Below are 18,824 nucleotides of genomic sequence, written 5' to 3'. Positions count from 1 at the left end.
CATTTGACCGGTCGCCGATGCACCTTTTCCGCTTAAGAATTCGTAGGAATACGCCAACATTTTGCGAAAACGCAAGTGACACGTTTCTCACCACTTAGGGCTATTTTGAAACCCGACAGTGATTCGAAACCAGATCGGTCGGTATAAGCCCGCTCTTATTATATTTCCGCCAGGGATTTATGAAATCGCCTGATGTATATAACGTGCGGTTTGGAAAATTTACGCACCCTCGTAAATCACTAATTACTTTGCCGATCGCAGTTAGTCAAACAAAGCGGGATTGATCGTCGAGTATCCGGGAGGGCATGTATTCCGTTGTTTTCATTGTTCCCATGAACTTTTAAGTGTACTCTTAGGTGATTAAAAGTTGCAACACTTTCTCCCGATGGAATTTGTTTATTAGCGAAACTCTCAGGAGATATATAGTATTTGTCTATTGAATACGGAATGTATTTTGTAAAACCTATTAAGAAGAAGTATGTTGTAACTTTTAATCAGCTGACTGTACGACCCTTCTCTTCTCACATTTCCCATTTTTTCTTTTTTCAATAAAGGCAAATGAAAAATTTTCAGATTGTCATTTCATATGTCGCCGCTCAAACTTGTCGCACGGCGTTTCTAACGGATGCGTATATACTTCAATATCATTCAATTAATACGTAGTTCGTAGTTCAATGACATGTACAGACGCGGCAGCATCAATACTATTTTGCACAATGGATATCGCTAAATTGAAGGACGTTTTATTTTCGGAATAATGGAAAGACTCGCCGAAGCGTGGTGGCATGCGCGCAGACGTGGTCGCGGTGTTTCGCGAAACGAACGGGAATTAAATCTGTTACGATTTAAAACGGGGTCAAGCGATTAGGGTACTCCTTCGATTAAAGCGGACTACCTTCAGTGCCATTATCCGAGCAGCAGTCGAGACAAATCGCGAATCAAGATGCCAGTACGCTCCGGCGAAAATTATTCCGCGTACCACTAACCTACGATAGCGAACAGAGTGCCGCTGTGCCAGGCATTTTAAATTGTTAGGACTCGTTGGAAAGAGTTGAGAGAGAGAGAGAGAGAGAGAGAGAGAGAGAGAGAGAGAGAGAGAGAGAGGAAAAGAGAAAACAATTCACACAACTCGTTTCTTTACGCGTCGATCATAAATTTAGCGAAATCGAAAAGACGATGTGGTCGGAAAGGGTTGTCTTTTCTCAGGAAGAAACATCGCATCGAGAGAATTTGTTTTGAAATTGTTGACGTCAGCTTCATTCTTTGTGTGGTCAGTAGTGGTCAATATACTTACTACCTTTTTCTCTTTCATTTTTACGATGTACTGTTTATGTTTATGTAGTTTAATGGAAATATGTATGATCTTATATTTTTCTAATATATTACTATTTTATATGTTACTCATAGTATTTATATCTGATTGTTTATTTTAAATTATTTACAAACATAAAGTTGAAAGAGAGAGATTTTTAAAAAATTTAATTTCTTGGAAAGCAGATTTGTAATAAGCGAACCAAAAAACATAAAAATGCAAGATCTCACAGGAATCCTTCAGGTAGAAAATGTATGCCACAGAAAGAGATAAACTAAATCGAGGCTACCCGGCTAAGTGGAAAGATGTAAAAATTCTTTACAAGTAAATTTAATAATCACGATGGTGAATTTATTAAGGAATAATGCATTTCCAAAAAACTATAAAGAACAACAGTTATTCTCATTTTAGCTTCAAGAGATTTTTACTGATCTGCGTGTATGTCGATGAATTTCAGTTATCCAAACTAACTTCAAATACAAATTCGAATTAAGCAATAGTATACTTATTATCTTTTTCTCTTTCATTTTTACGATGTACTGTTTACAGTTTAATAAAAATAAGTGTGACTTCATATTTTTCTGATATATTAGTAGTTACACTATACATTTTCCATTATCTTTCATATTCGATTGTTCATTTTTAATTCTTTATAAACAAATAAAGTCGGAAAAAGGCGATTTAAAAAAAATTTTATGTCTTGGAAAGTATTTAAGATTAAAGGCTAAAAATTGTACTGAATATTCTTCACATAACAAAATATAATATGATTTCCGGAATTTTTCGCACGCTAGATTTCTTTTTTATAAACAAATTACTTGAATAAATTTTGTAAATCTGAAATTCGAAATTAACGATCTGAAAAACCTTTAATGTATCAGATTTACATTTATTCAGACTTACACTAATTTATTCCTATATGGCTATCATCTTAAAATATGGCTGTCGTTATAAATTTTGGAAATCTAACTTCAGATTCGTAATCAGCGAGTCAAAAAACATAGAAATGCAAGATTTCCTAGAAATCCGTCGGGAAAGCATGTGTAAAAAGAAATGTGCTACACACGAAGGATAGAATTCCTAAAATACCATTTCGAGCAACCTTATCGGTAATTAACGGACAAGGAAGGGTTATTACCAAGCAACCTTTCACCCGGAGAGTTCGTAATTGACTCGTACAAAACACACTAGGTCAGGAAAAAATAGACATCTGCCGTGAGGTCATGAGGGGAAACGGTCGAAGCTTCCTCTACTTACACGAAATGACAAATAAACTCGCTCGGAGATCAATGTTTCTCACGACGAGCGTTTGTTCCTCCTCAGCCCGAGACTTTGCCTCGAGACGATAACTTAATGAAGTCGGTGGAGTTGCAGGAAAGTCAATATTTCCCTTTTCTTACAAATTCGACTCGACGTCGCACGCATGCATGGATTTCAATTGATTACACACACACATCATCGGAAGAAAACGGCATCCATCGACGAATGGCGGAGGCAAACGCCGCCGGAGCATTTCCGGGCGCGTTTCCTTCACATCGCTCCCGCTCGACAGCCGAGGGAGGCGAATAAAGAAAAAGAGGAGAGAGCGAGCAGAAAATTAATCGATAAAACACGTCGGCAAGAGCGCTCGAAATGTTGTGACAAGCCAAGCCAATTACGAGGCGCGAATAATGAGCTCCTTTTGACGTTCGCTACGTCAAATCGACTCTTCAACGATACCCATCTGTCTTGCTTTCTCTGTTCTCATTCACCATACATATTTATCGTACACCGTTTCTCTATAATCGTCCCATGTAAATATATGTCCTGTATATCGATCAATCGATCGATCGAGATAGAGATCGAAGCAAATCGAAAATGCAAAGAGAGTAGAAATTGCAGAACGCGTTCGCAGCAAAAACAATGCGTCCCTCTCTCTCTCTTTCTCTCTCTCTCTCTTTCTTTCTCTCTCTCTCTCTCTCTCTCTCCCCCTCTCTCTCTCTTTCTCTCTCTCTCTCTCTCTCTCTCTCCCCCTCTCTCTTCCGCTTTCTCTTTCGCTCTGCCTTTTGCACGTTATTTTAAGCGCTCCCCGAATAAAAGCTGTATTATTCGCTGCGTTTCACAGGCTTAAATCATGCACGGGCAATATGAGAGGAGCGATTAAACGATCCAGTTGCCGGTAAAAGACGACGTTTATGTAAAATCGATCGGATAAGTGGTTGTAAACGGATACATGTAAATATCGGGCGGTCGTTACAACAATATCTAGGACGAACACGAATCAACATGAGTCCGCAAGCGGTGAGAAAACGAAATGTCATAACATTTCTCTCTTCATTTTCCATTTATTCCATCTGCCCAAATAAATATACAAGGTGTTCGAGATCTTTTAGAAACGAAAAATTGTGAAGATTAATCAGATCAAACTGAAAAGAAAAGTCAAGTATCATTTTGCGAAAATTGCAATAGTTATTAATGATTGAAAATGACAACACTTAGAGAACTATCTCTTTTAATTAATAACTTGAAAATTTGCATATTTATTTGCAAAATGGTACAGGACTTTTTTATTCAGAATGACCTCACCTACAATTATATGTGACGGCTATTATGCCTAGATATGAATATATCTAAATAGATCTAAATCTAAATAGATATAAATATACCTAATATATTGAATTTTGAACGCTGAATCTGGAATCTGTCACTTCAAAACGGCAGATCCAAGATGGCTATTACATAGGAATAAAACAGTGTAAGTCTGAATAAATGTAAATCTGATATATTATATAAAAGTTTTTCAGATCGTTAATTTCAAATTTCATGTCAGATTTACAAAATTCATTCAAGTAATTTGTTTATAAAAATAAAGAAAGCGTGCGAAAAATTCTGGAAATCATTTGTTTCTGAACTTCATTTGTGGGAATCATATTATATTTTGTAAAGAATATTCAGTAGAATTTTTAGCCTTTAATCTTAAATACTTTCCAAGAAACACATTTTTTTAAATCGCTTTTTTTCGACTTTATTTGTTTATAAATAATTAAAAGTGAACAATTGAATATAAAAACTATGGGAAACATGTAAAGTAAGTATTAATATAGCAGGAAGATGTAAGATCATATTTATTTTCATTAAACTGTAAATAGTTATATGTCGTAAAAATGAACGAGAGAAAGGTGGTAAGTATATTGACCATTATATCATATGAAAAGTTAAACTGACGTCAACAAGACACAATAGCCGTCATATAATTGCAAATGAGGTCATTTTGAATAAAATAGTCCTTTAACATTTTACAAATAAGTACGCAAATTTTCAAGTTATCAATTAAAAGAGCCTCTAGGTGTGGTCATTTTCAATCATTAATAACTATTGCGGTTTTCGCAAAATGGTACTTGACTTTTCTTCTCAGTTTGACTTGATTAATCTTCACAACTTTTCGTTTCCGAAAGATCCCAGACACCCTGTATATTCCGCAAGTTATCGTGCAGACGTAACATTATGTTAATGCTTCGAACGTTTCCGAGCGCATCGTGCGCGAAGGGAGTATTGAAGAGTATTTCTTCTCTCATCGACGCCCGGTTGTATCAGTCGATTCATGCGTTATCAGTAATGCGCGTTCTCGCAATGTCAGAGGAAATTGATGGACAATGCAACGATCCGCGAGCGATAACAGAGCTAGAAGATAGAAATAGGACATCAACATTCTCTTCCATCAAACGTCACAGGATTAATTAAACCTGCAAATTGGAGAGGCGCGGCCACAATTCTATTATACCTCTCGACTCATATTAGAGGAAACGGACAGATGCCCGAAGAAATTTAATCATGCAAACAATTCCGTCGCAAATAACGGTTCAGCCAATTTCTCCGTAATAAGGCGGAAAAGTCGTTGACTTTCGAGTGTGAAAGGGGAACAACGATGCGAGGAGATCGTCGCCGATAAGAGATGTTAATCTCATCAAAAGCTTTTCATTTTGCCGGGAAGCTGAACTTTGTAACCGGAGACTTTGCGGATTAAAACATTCGCCGGTGAGCAGGCTCGCCACCAAGAACACGAACTCCACGCAATCACAAAGGGGACGGAATGAGAGTTCTCGCCTCGTCATGTGTGTGTGTGTGTGTGTGTGTGTGTGTGTGTGTGCGTGTGTGCGTGTGTACATACTTGTCGCACGGGAATTCGCTGACAAACAGATCCGTTAATATCGCGTATTGTAGCAGCACGAAGCAGGTCTAACGAGCGGCGATAGAAGGGAGAAGGAAACTGGGAAGAGAATCGCACAAAAATGAGTCTTTAAAACAACTACGTTGCATGTGTCTTTCATTAACCGCGCTCGACTTGTTCCTTTTTCCCTTTTTTTTTTTACGTGACCTCCTTTGAATTCGCTTTAATGATAGTAGTTTTCGAGTCGCCGTGACGGCCATATACGCACTCCGTATGTGTATATGTGTGTGTATGCACGGCTCTCTCGCCCCCGTTTCTCTCGCTCCGCGGTATCCCGTAAGAGAAATAAGCCGCGGCAAGAGGGACGCGAACACGTCTCGCACTTGTTTTCTGCCATATTAATGTATGCGAGATAAGTGTAAAAGCGCTCAGTGCGGCGGCCCGGCAGATTTGCATAATTCTTAATAACTGCTCTCGCACGTATTCGCGTGCTGTTTTTCGGTTGAGCGACCGATATATATCGTGCACCGGGACACGCGATATACACAACGAGAGAGATGCAACGACCGATCGGAATACACGCACGTACGCGTGCGCACGCACGAGCGCACCGAGCGAGAGAGTGCAGTACGCTCGTTAATTATTAATGGCGAGATTATAATTACAATGAGCTCATATTCGCTAGCGAGTGCAGCTACGGAGAGGCGGAGCGGATTAATTCCATATTAGATTGTTGCAGGGGCGCATTAACCGCGCGATGAGTGCACACACCGGCGATGTCAGAATGGAGGCGACGTGAAAATAATCGCGTTGCTCCGCACGTGGAACATCGCGAGATACCAAAAGAAAGCCAACCAAATCAACTACTATTTATAAATAATATATTGCTTTGTGGGATCTATGTTTTAACGCGATACATTCTTTCTACTTGACGGATTCCTGTGAAATCTTGCATTTCTATACCTTTTAGATCGTTAATTACAAATCTAAAATCAGATTTCGAAAATTCAAAACAGCAAATCCAATATGACTGCCATATAGGAATAAATTAGTGTATGTCTGAGTAAATGTAAATCTGATACACTATATAAAGGTTTGTCAGATCGTTAATTTCGAATTTCGTGTCAGATTTACAAAATTTATTCAAATAATTTGTTTATAAAAAAAGAAATCTGACATGTACATTAAATTTATATGTATACATTAAATTTTATCAATTTATCAAAGAGGGGCTTCTCCCCTCGCCCGCACCCACTCCACGAATAAATCCTAACCTAACTTATCTTATTGCATATTTATATGAAAAGATTTCCTTAAAACCCACAACACCTAATTGTATGCAGATATAATAAGTTAAGTTGGGTTAGGTGATAGATCTTAAGAGAACTTGTCCAACAATGTCCAAAAATATATAAAGATACAATAAGTTAGGTTAGATTAGGATTTGTTTGGGGAGGGGTTTCGCTCCTCCCCCGCTTATATGTACTGTTTAACATTGTTTAATGTATATTGTGTCTAAAGAAAGTGGGCTCTATCTATAAAATTTCGTACAACTTTTTTGTTAATAACTTTTTAATAAACAATGAGTGACGGCTAAAACCTTTTGATTGTGACTCAGGAGGGTCTTCTTGATAACATATCTAACAGACAAGGTCATCGGAAGTGGGTCCCCTAAACAGGAGTTTTACCCTTATGTAATTTCTTTTGATAATAACTGTTTAATAAACAATGAGCGACGGTTAAAACCTTTTGAAGGTTACTCAGTAAGATATCCTCTATAACATATGTCAAGGTCATCGGAGCTGACTCCCCTAAAAAGTGAACATTTACCATAAAAGTGAATAATCGGATATAAAAAACCACAGAAAGTGTAAAGTAGCAATATATCAGAAAAATATGAAAACACATTTATTTTTATTAAACTGTAAACAATATATCGTAAAAATGAAAGAGAAAAAGGTGATAAGTATATTTACCATTGCTTAGTTCGAATTTGCATTTGAAGTTAATTTGGATATCTGAAACTTCTCGATACACACGCAGATCAGTAAAAATATCTTGTGGCTAAAATGAGAATAACTGTTGTTCCTTATAGTTTTTTTGAGATGACAATGTGTCCATGTACGCATGCGTACGTGCTTGTGCGCAAGCTCCACCAACACGCTGTTGGTGGGGATACGCTTGCAAGCTCTGGCAATAGGCTGTTGGTGGAAATACGCTTTACGCTCACGGGCTTTCTTTCTCTCAAGCTTTTGTAGAATTTTCTTAAGAATAAAATAATGGCTACATTGTCGGAAAGAGAACGCATTTATTATTTATTATTTTTATGTTGATAATTGACAATTTGAATATCTAATATAATTATTATCAAAAACATGCACCCGCGCGCGCGCACATGGACACACACCTAACTACCTCTATGCGGTATATCTCGAGAAATACTTAACGAAAGATAATTTTCTTATAGTGTTTTGAAAAGCTCTCGAGATAAGCTATAAGAATATACGATGAAAAATTGGGCGTTCTATTTAAAAAAATTCAACCTAAACTTAAGAGCCCCTCCAAGTTTATGCTCAACTGGTCAAATAAATATCGGCGTTTGATGCATTTTTTAAAACCCTAAAACTTTTGTATGAAACATTTTGTTCTAAAATGTCTTGTTCTCGAGATATTTCACCGGTTCAGTGCTTTTGTCGCACCCTGTATATAAATTTACTGGTAAAGAATTTTTATATCTTTCCACTTAGTCGGGCGGCCTCGATTTAGTTTAACTCTTTCTGTGGCACACATTTTCTATCTGATAGATTCCTGTAGAATCTTACATTTTTATGTCTTTTGATTCGTTGATTACAAATCTAAAATCGGATTTCGAAAGTTCAAAACAAGAGATTCGATACGGCTGTCATATAGATGTAAATTAGAATAAGTCTGAATAAATGTAAATCAGATGTAAGTTTTTTACGACATAAAGTTTCTTCAGATCGTTAATTACGAACTCCATGTCAGATTGACAAAATTCACTCGAGTAATTTGTTTATAAAGAAAATTTAACGTTAGAAAAACTGTAAAAAAATATATATTATATTTTGATATATAAAGAATATTCAATAAAAATTTCAATCACTAATCTTAAGTGCTTTCCAAGAAATTAAATTTTTTTTTTAAATCGCTTTCTTTTAACTTTGTAAATTTAACGTTGTTTGTAAATAACTTAAAATGAACAATCGGATATAAAAACATAAAGTATTAATATATCAGAAGAATATGAGATCATACTTATTTTCATTAAACTGTAAATAGTACATCATAAAAATGGAAGAGAAAAAGATGGTAAGTATATTTACTACTGCCAGACAAAGAGTTAAACAATTGTCGATTTTATGTAGATTCCGCGTATAATTTAATGTATACATGTGTGCAAGACCCGAATTAATTGCACCCGTGCATACCCTTCTAATGGAATAAAATCTGTACATGGGATTAAATGTTCCTTTCCTTCCTGCGTTATCATCGAATTCCGACGAGAAAATGTGTTCACTCTCTCGCGGGTATCTAAAATTGGCGAACCAGCGAATGTGTGAGAAAAAATTCCGGTGTCGTATCCTTAAAATGTCTTAAGTACCTCAAAGAATAGCGAAAAATTCCAAGATCAAAACGTCATAATGCGGCTTCCATTTTCAATAGCAAGATATATCGAAAAATTTATCTCGTGTGAAATATCTGGAAGCGAGCGAGCGCGGGCCACTCGATGCTCTCGAGTCTAGCGTATAGGAAACCTATAATTGGACCTGAAAGACCGATTGCTTTTTTTTTGCGACGGTGGCTAAAATATCAAACTTGCGCGAGAGTACACAAAGACCAGTGCTTATTGCATTCAGACGGATTTTAACTGGATTAGTCGCCTCTCTCTCCACATCCGAACTTTTATCTGCTGAGATGTTAGCATCTCCAAATTCTTCGTGAGCTCTTCGTCTTCCGACGTGATTACAGATACATCGGGCAAGCGTTGAAAATCTCCGATTCTGGACGTCCTGAAGTCCGTTTTAAAATTATTGTTCAATGTCAAATGTCACGTGCGTTATTAAACGGAAGAGATGAGTGGTGTAAAAACTATGAAAATATCAACTGTTATGTTTCCAAAAATGCGTCTGTGAAGCAAATTCGGATTTTACAATGATAAATTGACCAAGCGAATTTCATTAGAAGACAACGAGATAACTTTACGTTCCGTTCTCATATTGCCCATATATTTATTTCCCCCCATTAATCCCATATTGCTTACGGAAACCGAAATGCATAATGTGAATATGCAAATGGCTTAAGCATGAAACTTACGCTTGAACAAGATATCGCGAGGAACGAAACCTCTCCGATACCCTTGGCGTTATTCGTACTAATATAGTTGGATTAATTAATTCCACGTACTCTGAATATAAATCGCATACAAACGTGTTTTTCACGTGTACATTGTTTTAATTGAAATGAGAAAGAGAAAAGGAGAGAGAGAGAGAGAGAGAGAGAGAGAGAGAAGGAGAGAAAGAGAGAGCACGAAACGTTTGTTTTAGATGGAGATGTGTTTATGTATCGCGTGACTAATTAATATTACCGTTTCAATGAAAAAATCATGACTCATTAGACATTACGTTAATTCATGGTCAAACGCGAAACAACAAATAAACGAGTTATACAGGGTATTTAAAGATAAGGGCTCAGGACTTCAAATGGCAAAAATGCATTTCGTGTATAACTGTACATCAGAAGCGAGTAAATCACTTACTTCAAATAAAATAAATAATTGTTCATAACTCCGACGATATTAATTTTCCGACCTATGTTTTCTAGAACTTTTTTCTTCCGTTTTATGTTAAGGTTCTTAACAGTTCTTAAAGTTCTGAACTCTTTTCTTCAAACATCCTGTATAATTCGTTCTTGTATAATTCATTTCTATATAATTCCTGCTCACATGAATAAATAATTTACAATGATAACAACCATTAATTTTACATAAGAAGTGAGAATCCATTTCATTTTCATTCATAATTCATTTTTACCACAACTGATAAGTCGCCTCGTGTTCCTTTTACGTTTCGTACCGAAAGCCGGATAATATTTTTCAGAATCATTTTATTTCATGATTCATTAGATATTACGTTAATTCATGGTCAAAACGCGAAACAACAAGTAAACGAATTATACAGGATATTTAAAAATAAGGGTTTAGGGCTTCAAAAAGATAGTATTCACAAAACGGAGGAAAAAATTCTTAATAAACATGGATCGAGAAATTAATATCGTCGGAGTTACGAACAATTATTTATTTTAGTTAAAACAAGTAAACTTACTCGCTTCTAGTGCTTTCGTATCTGTCGATGTTTATGTCTATGTCATTTATCGGTAAAGAGAGTGCCATGCCTTAAAGAAATTCCTTAAAAAGAGTCTCTTCGTTCTTGCTCAGAATGTAAACAAACATCTATTTTCTTCTTATTTATACGCACACTTCATCAAGCAATTATTAGTCACATACTTTCATGAACAGTAAACAATTGCAGGGAGTTGTTTCAAAGTTTCAGTTTTCACAATACGCTAAGAACAACATCGTATTATTCTAATCAAGAAATGGCAGAAATGCATTTCATGTATGGCCGTATACTAGAAGCGAGTAAGTCACTTGCTTTAATTAAAATAAATAATTATTCATAACTCCGACAATACTAATTTTTCAACCCATGTTCGTTATCCTAGGGTTTTCTTCCTTCCTCTCATTTTATCTTAAAGTCCTTAAAAGCTCTTAAAGTCCTGAACTCTTTTCTTTAAACATCCTCTATAATTCGTTCCTGTATAAAATTCACTCCTGTATAATTCCCATCCACATGAATAAATAATTTACAATGATAATAAACCATTGATTTTACATAAGAAGCGAGAATCCATTTCGTTTCCATTCATAATTCATTTTTGCCACAACTGATAAGCCGCCTCGTGTTCCTTTTATGTTTCATACCGAAAGCCGGATAATAATATTCTTCAGAATCATTTTATTCGTATAATTTATGTTTCTCAACTTATAATTAATTAACATCTCGCCGCTAACGAAGTTGAGTTTCAGCGCGCGTATAATCTTAAATGTTGGCAACGCGCGCAAGACACTAATGCGCGAATGGAGCGCTCGTAAACTCGTGTAACAACATTGTAACCGTCGTAGCACTCGCTACACATCGCGAAGCGGTTTCTAAAACGCTAATTATTCCTCGAGATAACAAAACAATGTATCTCTCCGGCGCGTGCCAGCACACCGGGTGCATTGCGCGCTATTAACGTCCCTCGCAAACACAACAGAGCGGACTGTGCGAGGCGAAGAGAGAGAGGAGCGCAACAAGCGAGATCCAGCGCGATTCGCCATTCGATCGCAGTCGCGAGCGTTCGAAAACGTCGCGTATAAATTTCATCGTTCCATTGTGCCGTATATATTGTTACGCAGCGACTCGCGAGCACGTGCGCGCGAATTCCGCGTTCCCTTGCCATTATGTCCGTGTAAATCGTTCGGTTTGCTCTTCCCGCGCTTCCAAGGCCGAATCGGCTGTTATAACCAACGGGGCGCGCGCCACGAGTATAAATTTCGGCTGTTTGGCGAGCTCAAGCTCAACAGCGCACTCATTGTTACCAGGGCGTAACAATAGCCCGTTCCGACGAAAAGACTCGGCTCGGTGTGAAGTAAGACTCGAGCTCTTCGTGCGAGCGAGCCTCTCGATACTTTTATTGTATATTTTCGTCCCGCCTCTTTCCACCTCGCTCTCTTTCCCGCTTGGCGGGGGAAAAATGAGGGGGCAGTATCCGGACTTCCGGAGACTTTGATATAATGTACTTCGTCACGACAGCAATCTACCTTGTCGCTTTTCCACTGGCTCACGTTACCGTAACGAGCGACTCGTATTCTGAATTATCGTATAACGTTGTTCGTTGCGTCGCGTCGCGTCCTGTCGACGTTTATTTATGCAACGCTATTTGTCGCGCGCACTCTCGCTTCGATCCCGTCTCGCCTCGTCTCGTCCGCGGCCTTTCCTCTACTCACCGATCACGTAACTGTACCCGTCCAAGGTCAAGACGCATTTGCGCGTGTTCGGCGAGGTCGGTATGCACGGCACATGCCGGCGCGAAATGCGCTTGCTGGGACTGCACGAGGCGCCGGCTGCGCCTGGATCTGAGTGGCACTTCTGCACGGGATCCTTGCTCGGCCTAGACATCGTCGTCAGTCTCGAGTGAGCCTCACTTTCTCGGCATCCTCGCCGCGACGGCGGCCTCCTCTCAGCCACACAGAGGCGGCCGAGACTCCGTCAGCCTCATCGTGATTCTCCCCCTTCGTTGACGTGCGCTTTATATCCTCCACATCACTGCCGTCGAATACACCCCCTTCGAGCACCCCCGCTTTCGACGCGTTGATCGACGCGCGAACTTCCCCTCCCTCCCCGCTTACTCGCTTATTCGCGATTCTGCGTTATTCCTTAGTTACGCGGTATCGGTGCAAGTCGTCGCCAAGCTGCGAAATTCTGCACGCTACTCGCCGGAGCTACACGGCAGGGATCCTCCATGTGCACGGAAGAGAGTCACGTCAGCGGCACGCGAACAAGTCGCACGGAAGCGAGCGGCCGGTTGAACGTTCAACTTGTACGGCCGGGAAAGGCTTCGACCTGCTCTCCGGCGGCGCGCGAGATGCGAATCGCGCGTCTCACGCTCGACCAGGACGCGCCACTCGCCACGTGATTCACGATAGCGCGCGTCTACGTCGGCCCTAAGGACTCAACGATCCCGGCGTGCTGATTTGATTGCAGCTCTCTTCGATCCTCGCCGCGCGCCATTCTCGCGTCGGAGGATTCTCCTCGGCCAATCTTACAAGTTAGTTAGTCTCATATCCGGACGGCCGGCCCGGCCGGCGGCACTCCATCCGTCGCGCGCGAAGCGTCCCGATCCGAAACAACGTATCCTTTATCGCAGCCGATCACTTTTCGCTTGAATCGCCAGCCGAGGATTTCCGCAAACGGTGTGGCCGGTCTTCATGACGTAACCGGTAACTTCCGGCAACTGGACTCTGTAAGGAGGACGATGGGACGACGGAAGTAGAGGAGGGGGAGAGGGGCTTCTTCCTTCGGCTTGTGAAAGTTTCACAACGCGGAAGATCTGCGGCGATCAACGTACAGCTCCGAGGAGTCCAGCCCCGACTTGTGAATTTGTGCTCCGGGAGCACGCGCTTGTGACGTGCACGCACGCACATCCGCCGCGAGTTGTTGCCGTGACAGGTAGCGTGGTAGAGGGAAAAGGAAAATTAGACGATCGATTCATGTTACCATAACGTTAACCTCATAGGTGGCTTGCTCAGCCGGTGCACCGGTGCGCTTCCGACAGGCCGCGCGGCACGCACGACTTTCCGCGGGGCACGACTCGAAGATGCACAACCACCATCGTGCCACGTCCGCGCGTGCCGGTCCGCGTTAACACTCCTTGCTGGGCGCAAGTCTCGCATTTCTCGCGAGCGAGCGATAGGCGAACTTTGCCATAACTGCAGCCGAAGAACGTCCGTGTGTACTTCAGCTAACTTCCCTCAGCTAAATTCCTCGCTCGCAACTTGGTTCAAATCGCTCGTGTTCGTTGAACTTCCGAATTACGCCGCTACCGGAGGGAAGGCTCTCTCCCTCTCTCTCTCTCTCTCTCTCTCTCTCTCTCTCTCTCTCTCTCTCTCTCTCTCTCTCCCTCTCCCTCGCCACCTTCGTCGCGCGAAATTCAAGTCAGGAGCGATATCGCGAACCCGCCGAACAATCGACTCTCAATCGAAAAGACACAAATCGCAGTGGTAGCTAAAACGTTCTGCGCGCAGCCTACAGTGGAAACAGACAGACGACGCGGTGCTGAACGCATCGGCCGAACGCTCAGTGGAGCAACCGCGCGCCTGATCAGACGCCGGCTGTGGTGCCGGTGGCGGTTGCGGCGAGACGCTGGCGGACGGAGTACACGACGGGACGAAGGAGTCACGCGCGCGTAATCACGCAGCAACCTGCGAGTCGCCAGGTAAACAGGGACATACGTCCGATCTCAAGCACGGTGCCGCTACAACTGAACCACACTCGAAACCTCCACCTCTCAGGCGTACTCCTCCCTTCCCTTTGCCACGTCCCGCTCTCCCGACACCCCAGCCGCTACTCGGCTGGCTCTCTCTCTGTCTCTCACTCTCACACACTCTCACTCTCTCTCTCTCTCTCTGTCTGTCGGCCACCTATCCGTCTCTCGCCATCTCTCGTTCTCGCTTCCCGTTTCGCTGTCGTGGCTTCTCTCCCTCTGGTCTTTTCCCCTGATTGCCGCTCGGCCTCTTCTACCGAGACCCCCGGACACTCTTTGCTCTTTCTCCTTCACCTGCTTCTCACCGTACTTCCGACGCCTGCTCCCTTTGGCCCCAGGTAAACGCCCAGGTGCGTGCGTGGGTGCATGCGTATCTATGTATCTTTACTGAGGCTTTCCTCAGCCTTTGATGCGTCATCGAGTCTGCGTAACGAGACATAAACTCGAGACGCGATGGATCGACCTCGTGACGCCCCCGTGTTTCTTCTTCAGTTTTCGTCACCTGCGTTTATCTAGCGGCCGGCGCCATTAGCGAGAGCGAGACGGCACAGAGGGAGCGGTTTAAGCGAATGACTATAATTCAAAGGTCTGTTAACTTTATGAAATAATTATGAAATTAACCGCCAACGCCGTTGAGGCATATTCATACGATACGTCGTACAAACGTTCAAGAGAAAGATTTCTCCGATTTATATTTTCTGTACGTACTGTTTCGTATGTCAAGTAGAATTTGCAATGTAAAATGAGAGATTATTGTCGATTACATGCATTCAAGCGCTCCACGATGATCCGTCGAGTCTCTACGCGTGCTTTGACGGGAAAATCTAATGGCGTGATAATTTGATATTCAAAGAACGAACGTCACGTATGCGCGACCGAAAGTTCGCGAATGCATTAACTCTCAATCTCCCACTCGGAGGGCATAAAAAGCGAGAGAATATCCTGGCTCCTCGTGCGCAACATTTTAGCGTAAAAGTATACTTACCCTAAATTCCACCTAAGCGCAAAATTGAAGTATGTCTCAAGAGTTCGTAAATCCTCTTGAATCTCGTACATTCTTCCTTTACTTTTTTCCATTTTTCTACCAACGGGAAATCCTATTATAAAAGTTTGACGAAACAACGCTACACTCACGCACTCTCATTAGTGTAATGAAAATTTAAAATATCGTATACTCTCTCTTTCTCTCTCTCTCCCTCCTCCCTCTCTCCCTCTCCTTACCCCTCTCTCTCTCTCTCTTCCCCGCGCTCTTGCTTCCATTCTCTCTCTCTCTCTCTCTCTCTCTCTCTCTCTCTCTCTCTCTCTCTTTCTCTCTCGCACATTATCACTTCCTGTGTTCTATTCTAGCATATTCTTCTCTCTCTCTCTCTCTCTCTCTCTCTCTCTCTCTCTCTCTCGCTCTCGCTTGCTCACTCGTACTCGCTACTGTCTGCTTCTTCAGTCCGCTTCGTCGCGCCTCTGGTGTCGGAAAAGCGAAAAGTACACATATCCCCACTCCTGTGCGTCTTGTGTTTCTTACTGAATAGAAATTTTCTATAATTCGGACTTTATCTTAAAATATCTCCGTTTAGAGACAATATATACAAAGAACATAACAATACTTTTCTTCCTATTTTTTAGGGCCAATTCGATTGGAATTAAAAAAATCTCGAACGGTTTAGCCATTGTTGAAATATGAATATCTCACCTCGTTTCAACTTGCAGTTTCGCGTAATATAAGCACGTTATACCTCGCGCCGTTCGGGCGCAACTTCGTTGCGCTTGAGCTTTCGTTGCAAAGCACTACCGTGCCTCTTAATGTTGAAAAAGTTATCAAATTTTTCTTAAATATCTCAAAAATATTAAGCAAATAAAAAAATGTTCAGATAAAAGTTGCTCAAATTAATTGGTAAAAAAAGATGATATAGTAAAAAATTGGGGTTTTCATTTAAGAAAAGTAATGACCAGTGGGTACCTCGAAATTGCCGCAATCTGTAAATAAAATGATATAGTTGTTTTATGCCCCCCTGGTTTTATGAAACTATACAACTTTTGTCTGAAACATTTTTTTCTAAAATGCTTGAATTTTTCGAGATATTTTACCGGTCCGGGACTTTTTGGACACCCTGTATATACACAAAATATGTAAAAAGGAATAACGTCAATCAATTACAAAGAGAAAGAGGAACTTGAGTAGAGAATATATAATACATATAAATTCGTTTTATATCTCCTTAACAACGCTAGTCAGAGTCATTAATTTTACTATATAATGCTTCACCTAAAACCTTACAACTTTTGTGTGGAACTTATCTGGTGCTCTAACTCTAGCTTTGAACCTAGCAGTGCTATTGTCAGAAACAAGTATTCATCATTTAGGATGGACCTTCATGAGTACCTCCACCAAACGGCACGACACGACAGCTGTTCAGTCGCCAACGGTATGCTGTTATGTAAACGTCGAACTTCGTGCGCCTCGCATTTCATAATGACCGAATATATTGAACAAAGAGTCTGCGTTAAATTTGGCCAAAAATTTAGCCATTCTTATTCGGAAATCGCTATGACCCTGAGACAATAGTCCAATCTTCACAGTGGAGGACACCGGAAGAGTAACAATTCAAGAAGGCATGCCAGAGTCGGAGCAACATCAAGGTAATACTCACTGCTTTCTTCGACCAGGAAGGTGTTATTCACTATGAATACGTTCCAGAAGGTCAGACGGTGAACAAAGAGTATCAGCTAAAAGTTCTGAAGCGATTACGTGATGCAATAAGAAGAAAACGGCCTGATTTGTGAAAAGGTGGCAACTAAGTGCTTCATCACGACAATGCACCTGTCCATTCATCGCAACTTATCCAGCAATTTCTGGTGAAACACAGAATTGTCCAACTTCATCAGCCCCATTACAGTCCTGATCTGGCTCCCTGCGATTTCTAGCTGTTTCTCAAATTGAAAAATCATCTACAAGCAAGAAGATTTGATGACGTCGAGGAAATATAAAGGAATGCGACGAAGCAGCTGTTAGCTATTCCGAAAGCTGAATATAAAGAGTGCTTCCGATAGTGGGAGGATCGCTGGAAGAAAGTTATGGCTTCCAAAGGGGAATACTTTGAAGGAAGCATCGTCACCGTTGACCAGAATTAACTCTTTCTCCTGCTACAGCATAAGATTGGATACTTTCGGGACAGACCTCGTACATTATGTATTCTATTTAAACTCTTCTTTCATCTCCTAGTTGATTGACTTTACCTTTTGATACAACTTGTGTATACGCACACATACATATACAATGTACTAAAATATATCGTTGAAATTAAAATGTTAGACGAATATTGGAAGTCCAACCATACATCGCGCTGTCGCTTTTTCTCTTGTAGTTCAAGATTCGTTCCTCACTTATGGACACATTTTCTATAACTTGCTTCTTCTGGATAAACCAAGGAAAACCAAATACGCAAGATTTTTATTCATTTCCTAAGCATCAAACAGGTCAATTGTTCTTTATAACAGCGATCAATATCGCGTTGCAAGGTCTTCAAAGATCGGAAATGTAGTAACCACTGTACCGTCCAATTATCATCATGTTCGCTCGCTCAGTGAGTTCGACATTATCATTCTACCGGCTATTGGGTTTCTTTTGTAGTGTAGCGGGGTCACTCGTATATCCCATACCATCTCCCGTGTCGCAAAAGGCGATAACCCTTTATCTTCCTCATGCGCTGACCGAAATCTCCACGGACATGTGAGTCTCAGATCATTAGTCCCCTGTGCAACGCTACCTTATCCTAATGTGAATCACTCTTTTTATTAAACTACCAAACCGCCTAATCAGCTGGCCAATCTAAATATATCCTATAGGAGAAAAGCGTAAGCGGACGAGAAGTCCTATTCAACAAAAAAGCAATATTTTTTCGATATTTGAGAAGTGAGTGGCCTTTCTCTTTAAACTGATAACCCACGCATAACATAAAGCGGCGCACACGTTAGACTAATGAATCATAAAAATGACATTATAGAAAGCGACAACGTAGAAACAATTCAGTCGTCGGTGATGAAATTTTCCCTCACCGTTGGTAACGCACAAGTTCAAGAAAATATGATTTATTCGCATAGTCGTCAAATTGAATCTCGCGATATTGTATAATCACAAAACACTAGTACCTTGCAACTGCTAAAGTACTACAAATATAAAGCATTAAAACTTTGTATAAATTTTCAAATTGAAAATAACGCGCAGTGCTCAAGGGGAAGTTGCACTGTGTTTGCGACGGTAAAAAT

The 18,824-nt window shown here is 40.7% G+C and overlaps 1 protein-coding gene across 9 annotated transcripts in view; it reads right to left on the bottom strand.

Moving 5' to 3' along the window:
- Positions 1-18,824, bottom strand: part of LOC105180927 (calcium/calmodulin-dependent 3',5'-cyclic nucleotide phosphodiesterase 1) — a 215,567-nt gene that overhangs the window by 96,312 nt on the left and 100,431 nt on the right. For 2 of the 9 annotated variants that reach the window (XM_025296612.1, XM_025296611.1), the window contains exon 1: positions 12,529-12,842. The exons of 3 other annotated variants lie outside the window; for them this stretch is intronic. In XM_025296612.1, coding sequence (XP_025152397.1) covers positions 12,529-12,700 — 172 coding nt within the window. In that variant the 5' untranslated portion in view covers positions 12,701-12,842. Of the gene's footprint in view, positions 1-12,528; positions 12,846-18,824 lie in introns of those variants that run through there. 4 more of the 9 variants (XM_025296610.1, XM_025296617.1, XM_025296618.1 and 1 more) reach the window with 4 other exon arrangements.

Source organism: Harpegnathos saltator, unplaced genomic scaffold (genome assembly GCF_003227715.2).
Source record: "Harpegnathos saltator strain DR-91 unplaced genomic scaffold, Hsal_v8.6 scaffold15, whole genome shotgun sequence".
Classification (NCBI taxonomy): domain Eukaryota; kingdom Metazoa; phylum Arthropoda; class Insecta; order Hymenoptera; family Formicidae; genus Harpegnathos; species Harpegnathos saltator.
Note: the sequence above shows the minus strand (reverse complement) of the source record. Positions and strands in the feature narration are given on the sequence as shown.